We start from the raw sequence: 7,459 nt of genomic DNA, 5'->3' as shown, positions 1-7,459 counted from the left end.
ATTTTAGGCCACTGAGCCCGGGACTCGAACCGCAGTCGACTACATGAGAGTCCAGCAATATAGCCATTACACTAACTGCTGGTCCCGTCCGTCACTCTGTTTCCAAGGCTCACGTACCCTGAGTTGACAGGAAGGGATTCTCTAATAAGGGCCGAGATGCCAAGAAATGTTCAGTGCTCCAGTTTTCTTACTGAATCCCTGAGGCTTAATGATCCCGAAGCCAAGTACAGATTCCTCCCATTCTTGTAAACAAAGATGACACTCATGAAGCGCTCCACTGAATTGTCCATGAAGCCATGTGTGCGGCCGTGCCCTTTACGATCGGGGCCTCTATCTAGCTGACCTTGGATTTTGCTGAAGACTGGACAGCACTGTCGGGCCGGAGCTCATGGGGCTCGCATCTGACATTTGTGAGAAATTTAGCATTGACAAAAGAATATCTGGGTCTGAGAAAGAACCCCCGTTTAAGTTGTCTACTTCAACCGTATGAATTTAGCAGAGGAAAGTACAGTTCGTGTGGCGAGAACACCCCATGTGCCACTGACATGTTCATCTAGATTTAATGAAGATTCTATGTGGAACCAGCAGTTAGCGTAATGGCTATGTCGCTGGACTTCCATGTAGTCGACCACGGTTCACATCCTGGACCCAGTGGCTTAAACTCATGCCGGGCGCATGTGTGTGCGTGCCCAAGATCCCGAGAGGAGAATGGAGGAGAAGGGATTGTGGTGTGGCCATCCCCCCAGGGGGTCATTTCTCGCTTTCTGTCTCTCTGTCTCTCTCTGTCTATCTGGCGAGCACATGCGCCCTATAGCGAAAACCTCTAAAAAATAAATAAATAAAACAGGAGTTTTCCCAGGGTGAAAGAAATTGGAGGAGTCCTTATGAAAGCGATGGGTGATTATTGGGTTGCTGGGAAAAGCCCAAGCAGTGGACTGTATGTTATTTTGAATGAATAGAGTGCAAACCTGACTAAAGTAAATCCAGAGGTAAATAAACTGCAGTGCAGCTCAGTAACATATTCTTGGATTGACTCGCTGGCAACATCTTTCTAAAAACTCAGCATTTTGTTTACCATGGCAAACTATGATTATATTATTTATTTTATTATTTTTTGAGAGGTTTTTGCCATAGGGCATGTATGCTTGCCAGACAGACAGAGAGAGAGACAGAGAGACATAAAGTGAGAAATCACCCCCCAGGGGGGATGGCCACACCGCAATCCCTTCTCCTCCATTCTCCTCTCGGGATCTTGGGCACGCACGCACACACGCCCGGCGTGAGTTTAAGCCACCGGGTCTGGGACTTGAACCACGGTGGGCTACATAGGAGTCCAGTGACATAGCCATTATGCTAACTGCTGGTCCCTGATCATATCATTGACAGGATTAATGACAATAGTAAAGCAATACTTGCTTTGAAGAACCAAATTTCTGCTTGATTGGTTGATCCCCTGAGGTTTTTTAATTTTAAATATTTCTGTGGAATTAATTAAAGGTAATCAGCTATATCTCTGTCATTCTACTTTTTGGATATTATGTGAATATTTTATTAGAAAAGACTCATACATTATTAAAGTTTTTAAACTAGATTAATATAGTTCAGAAAAAAGCCTTGCGAGACATCTTATAATGTTCAAAACCAACAACCAGTTCTAATTTTCTGTCAGGTTCACCTGAAATCTAGAGTCCTAACTTTAACCTAAGGCTTAGAAAATCCTGGTTTGGGGAACCCAGCAGGTGGCGAGGTGATTAAGGCATGGATATGCCCACATGGCCGACCACAGTTCGAGTCCTGGACCTGGTGACTTGCTTTCTCACTTTCCCACTCTCTCTCTCTCTCTTTCTCTCTCTCTGTGCGTGTCTCTCTCTGGTCAAATGAAAATAAATGAATTAATAAATAAAATTAAATAATTCTTTAAAAAAAAAGAGAAAATCTCAGTTTGGGCTCTGTTATGTGTGTGTGTGTGTGTGTGTATGTGTGTACTGCATAAGTTACATCAAAACTAGTAAAATGCATCTAAAGCAATGGAAAGAAATTGACGGCCTTAATGATAGCTTGTTTCACGAATGCTGATATAGCTTCTCTGGTCAGTCCACTCTAAGTGCAGGTCATGATTGTTTCTTTATTCATACATACTTTGGGAATTATTTTTTCAGTTCCAACCCCAATGCATGATGGGGTTTCAGATTTATCTATCTATCTATCTATTTATGGAGAGGTTTTTGCTACAGGGCGCGTGCATTCACCAGAAAGACACAGAGAGAAAGAGAGACAGAAAGGGAGAAATCACCCCCCCAGGGGGATGGCCACAATCCCTTCTCCTCTATTCTCCTTTTGAGATTTTGGATATGTACATGCACCCAGTGTGTTTTACAAAGCCACCGGGTCCGGGACCTGAACCGTGGTCAGCTACGTGGGAGTTCAGTGACATAGCCATTACGCTAACTGCAGGTCCCTCAGTTTTATTTTTTATTTTGATCTTTTTTAAGTATTGTTTTCTAATTTTAGTCAACTGCCTTTAGAGAAAAGGGTGTATAGTTGGGATTTTCTGAGTTTGCCTATGTAGCCTGTAATATAATTTCATGCATGTTCCATGGATGCTTAAAAGGTATGTGGATTTGGGACCAGCAGTTAGCGTAATGGCTATGTCACTGGATTCCCATCTAGTCGAGTTCCGGACCCGGTGGCTTAAACTCACGCCAGGCGCGTGTGCGTGCGTGCCCAAGATCCCGAGAGGAGAATGGAGGAGAAGGGATTGCGGCATGACCATCCCCCCTGGGGGGTGATTTCTCGCTTTCTGTCTCTCTGTCTCTCTCTGTCTGTCTGGCGAGTGCACGCGCCCTATAGCAAAAACCTCTCAAAAAAAAAAAAAGTATGTGGATTCTCTTGGGTGGCGGTTTCTATGGCTCTCTGTTGAAGTTGGCTGATGTGTACTTAACTGCTCAGTTCTAAGAACAGTATGTGAAACCCTTCTCGTCTGTTCCTTTAACGTCTCTTTCCCATTTGGAACAAGCCAGTGCTTATCACCAGCTAGCACCCGACCCAGGTATATTGCACGCAGGCAGTGGAGGCCTGACCCTGCCGACCAGTCCCTGTGAAGCAGCAGTAATTCCGCCTTTGCCTTGCAGGGTCCTTGAGGACGAGATTGAACAGCTTCGGAATGAGCTCAGAGAGACAGCGGATGAGAACGGGCGATTGTATAAGCTGCTGAAGGAAAGGGACTTTGAGATCAAACACCTCAAAAAGAAAATAGAAGAGGACAGACTTGCCTTTACAGGTAGTTTCACCCTCGTTGCGACAGTCCTTGTCCTGAAGTCCCAGTGGGCTGGGTCAGCTGCCGCGGAGCCTGCAGGCAAGCAAACAGCAGGTTCCAGAGGGCAGGCACCTACGTGTGAGCGCCGAGGGTCAGTTGTGTTCAAGTTTGTTCAGATGAGTCCTGGGAGGGAGGAGAGCTTAGAGGAAGGGTGGGCCCGGGGAGACTCACACAACAGGAAATGGGAGCATAAAGAACAGTGGGACAGGGACCAGCAGTTAGCGTAATGGTTATGTCGCTGGACTCCCATTTAGCCGACTACGGTTCGAGTCCCGGACCTGGTGGCTTAAACTCATGCCAGGTGCGTGTGCGTGCGTGCCCAAGATCCCAAGAAGAGAATGGAGGAGAAGGGATTGCGGCATGGCCATCATCCCTGGGAGGTGATTTCTCGCTTTCTGTCTCTCTGTCTGTCTGGCAAGTGCACACGGCCTATACCAAAAACCTCTTAAAAAAAAAAAAAAAAGTCCCAGGAGAGGCAGCACTAACTATGCAGTGCCCGCTGCTGCTGCTCTAGAAGGGTGGCTGAGACAGTGGAGTCAACTGTTCTAGGAAGATTTCCTGGGACTCTGCCACCCTCAGTAGGATCTAGGCTGGACCTTGACCCAGCAGGTCTGGGCTCAACCAGGATTCTGTTAATGCAGACTTTGGTCCAATGGATCTAGTGATGGCCTTGGTTTTGCGGGTCCAGGGATGACTTTGGCGTCATGAATGAGCTGGACATTGACCCTGCGGTTATAATTTTGACCGAGCCTTGGCCCAGCAGATCCGGTGGGGACATTGACCCTGGTTATGTTCTGCTACACGTACGCCCATTAAGCAATCTCCAGGTGGCTTATAAAACAATTAAAGAGAACAACTAGTCTGATACAGCATCTGCTGGAGTGTCCCTCCCTGCTTTGAAAGTAAAGGCTTTATATAAAAAATAAAATAGAGGTGGGACCAGCAGTTAGCGTAATGGCTATGTTGCTGGACTCCCACGTAGTTGACCGCGGTTCGAGTCCCGGACCCCGTGGCTTAAACTCACGCCGGGTGCGTGTGTGTATGCCCAAGATCCCGAGAGGAGAATGGAGGAGAAGGGATTGCGGCACGGCCATCCTCCTTGGGGGGGTGATTTCTCACTTTCTGTCTCTCTCTGTCTCTCTCTGTCTTTCTGGCGAGCACACGCGCCCTATAACTAAAAGTGTCTCCAAAAAAAGAAAAAATAAATAAATAAAATAAAATAAAATAGGGGCTGGCAGGTGACATGGTGGTTAAGGTGCTAGACTCCCACCTGGCCAACCATAGTTCATAGCTGTCTTTTTTTCTCTCTCTCCCTTTCTCTCTCTCTCTCTCTCTGTCTCTGTCTCTTTCTGATCAAGTTAAGCAATAGTAATAACAAATGGGATGAAATAAATAAATAATTCTTTTAAAAAATAAAAATGAATTTTATCGTGTATATTTGAGGTTTGCAACATGTTGTTAGGGGATACATAGAGATGCAGAGTTACATATGGCTCCTTGCAGTAGTCATAGCATAATGTAATGGTTGCTATAGTGAAACAGATTAGCCTATCTATCAGCTAACATTGTTTGACAAGAGCAGCTACGTATTTAACAAAAATGTATTACCTATTTCTTTATCTATGCTCTTATATAAGTAAACAAAAATCAACTTTTGATTGTTTTATTGATTTTTTTTTTTTGTATTGATTTTTTTTTTGAGAGAGAGAGATTTTTGCTATGGGGCACATGTGCTTGCCAGAGAGAGAGAGAGAGAGAGAGAGAGAGAGAGATCACCTCCTGGGGAGATGGCCGCACTACTGCCCCCTTCTCTTCCATTCTCCTCTTGGAATTTTGGGCACACATGGACCTGACGTGAGTTTCAAGCCACTGAATCAGCAATTCGAACCACTGTCAGCCATGTGGGAGTCCGGTGACATAACCATTACACCATCTGCTGGTCCCTGTATTGATTTTTTTAGCCTCAATTTCATTTATTTTTGCTCGGATAATTACTATTTCATTCTTCCTGCTATTTTTAGTTTTGGTTTGTTCTATGTTGTTTATTTGGAATCTTTCTCCTTTTTTGATGTAAGCATTGATTCAACTTCTCATTGCCATAAACATTCCTCTTCTTTTGGTATTTTGTGTTTTCATTTTCATTTATTTCAAGAACTCTTTAAATTTCCTTCTTAATTTCTTCATTGATGTAGTGGTCATTGAAGGATATATGGTTTAATTTTAAAGTTATTTGTACAGTTTCCAAAGTTTCTCTTGTTATTGATCTTTGCTTTTTTTTTTTTTTTCAGAAAAGTTACTTGATATGTTTTTGATTTTCAGAAATGTGTCGAAGCTTGTTTTATGGTTTAATCATATGTTCTATCCTGGAAGATATTCTTCAGGTTGACAAATTATTTCTTTAGCTTAATCAAAACTATTGTCGAAGCTTTCTACTGTATTTCTTTCTTTCATTGAATTCAGCTACAGAATTTCTGTGTATTTCTTTTTGTGTGATATCTGTCTCTCTGTTGAATTTCTCATCCAGATCATGTAGTGTAGTCCTGATTTCATTGAGTTGTATATCTGCCTTTTCTTGTATTTCACAACGTTTTTAAATGACCATTCTATTGAATTCCTTTTCAGGCATTTTGTATCATTTATTTCCTTCTCTTTAGTCTCTTGCTAGAGAATTACTGCGTTCTTTTCGGGATGTCATCTTATCCTGCTTTTCATGTTTCTTGTGTCCCCACATTAATATTTGCACAGCTATCAGTTTTATAGGATGACTTCGCGATGAATGACTTCCTCCTGTAGATGGGTTCTAGGATGATGGTTGGGTAGGGTGCCTTGGCTCTGGTTTCAGGCAGTGTAGGCTCACTATGGTTTCTTCAGCTGGCTGCTCCTGTAGGACATGAGAAGAGGGGTACTCAGGCAGCTCCCTGGCAACCACAGTTATGGGCAAAGTCACTGGCACAACCATTCCTGTGAAGTGTGGATGGGGAGGGCCTCAGCTGAATGCTTCCATGGGGCATGGGGGGGAGGGGAGGTGGCACAGGCAGGTGGCTGGAGGCCAGATTACTCACCAAGCCACTCCTTCTGAGGGACACAAGTGGCGAGTATAGTCACAAGGTGGCTTTGTGCAGTTGCAGCTTGGTTAGGACAGGGTACAACATGGCTTCTACTCCTCCTCCAGGGAAATTTTCTTTCTCTCTCTCTGTCTCTCTCTCTCTCTGTCTCTCTCTCTCTCTCCCACCCCTTTCTCCACTCCTCTGCAGACGGGGCTCAGTTTGTGAAAGCTACAAGATTCCACTGCAGTAAAGACTTCATTTGTCTAAGGTGTCTACGGGGGGTTCTTGCTTGCGCTCTCTCTCCGATATAGGAAGTCCCTTCCAGTTCTAAGCTGGTCTTGAGTGGGGGACTGAGACGTAGAATGCTTTGCACCCCTCTCTGCAAGGCCATACCGAGCCTCTGTGCTCCATGGCATCTCCACTGCACTCCCACCACACTCCAGCACTCTCCCTCTAGCACTCCAGCTCATATAAGCTGCTTTCGTTTTGGTCCTTTTTCATGGGAGGGAAGTGCATTAAGCATCTCTAGTTGGCCATCTTTACTTGAGCATAAAGGCCCTTGGTAGCATGAGTATCTCCCTTCATTCTTGGCCTCTTCTGTCTAAAACAAAAAAGCACACTGAAGACCAGACGTTGCGTGGTGAGGAATGGAATAGAAGCTCTCCACCTGGCTCAAGATTCAGCCGCAGAAGGGGCAGCTGTGTAAGGCTGTACAGAAGCTGATGGGCTGCAGGGGGCGCAGGAGAGGCACCTGTCCTCCTGCTGACTAGGGAGGCCGCACTTGGGCCACTCTGTCCTCCCCAGCCTGTCCCATTGTTCTCTGGTTCTTGCTGTCTCTGCCAGTGGACAGACTTGTTCAGGCTTCATCTGACTGTCAGCACCAGCTCTCCCTGAAGACTGCGTAAATCCAGTCCTCACTCTGAAGTCACCGTTACTGATTTCCAGCAGCACATTTGGGAGAGAAAAGTCTAACTGGTTCAGAGCATGTTTTTAAACCAAGCCACAGTGACAAACTACTGGCAGCTGATGGGTTGTTTTCTTTTAGCTTTTTTTTTTTTTTTTTTTTGTGTTTTTTTCTTGAGGGTGTATGATTTTG

General features: G+C 44.9%; 1 protein-coding gene across 1 annotated transcript in view; it reads left to right on the top strand.

Moving 5' to 3' along the window:
* The window catches only part of CCDC13 (coiled-coil domain containing 13), a 78,771-nt gene that overhangs the window by 23,894 nt on the left and 47,418 nt on the right, over window positions 1-7,459 (top strand). The window contains exon 3 of the mRNA XM_006155402.3: window positions 3,132-3,280. Coding sequence (XP_006155464.1) covers window positions 3,132-3,280 — 149 coding nt within the window. The remainder of the gene's footprint in view (window positions 1-3,131; window positions 3,281-7,459) is intronic.

Source organism: Tupaia chinensis, unplaced genomic scaffold (assembly GCF_000334495.1).
Source record: "Tupaia chinensis unplaced genomic scaffold, TupChi_1.0 Scaffold000451_2, whole genome shotgun sequence".
Classification (NCBI taxonomy): Eukaryota; Metazoa; Chordata; class Mammalia; order Scandentia; family Tupaiidae; genus Tupaia; species Tupaia belangeri.
Note: the sequence above shows the minus strand (reverse complement) of the source record. Positions and strands in the feature narration are given on the sequence as shown.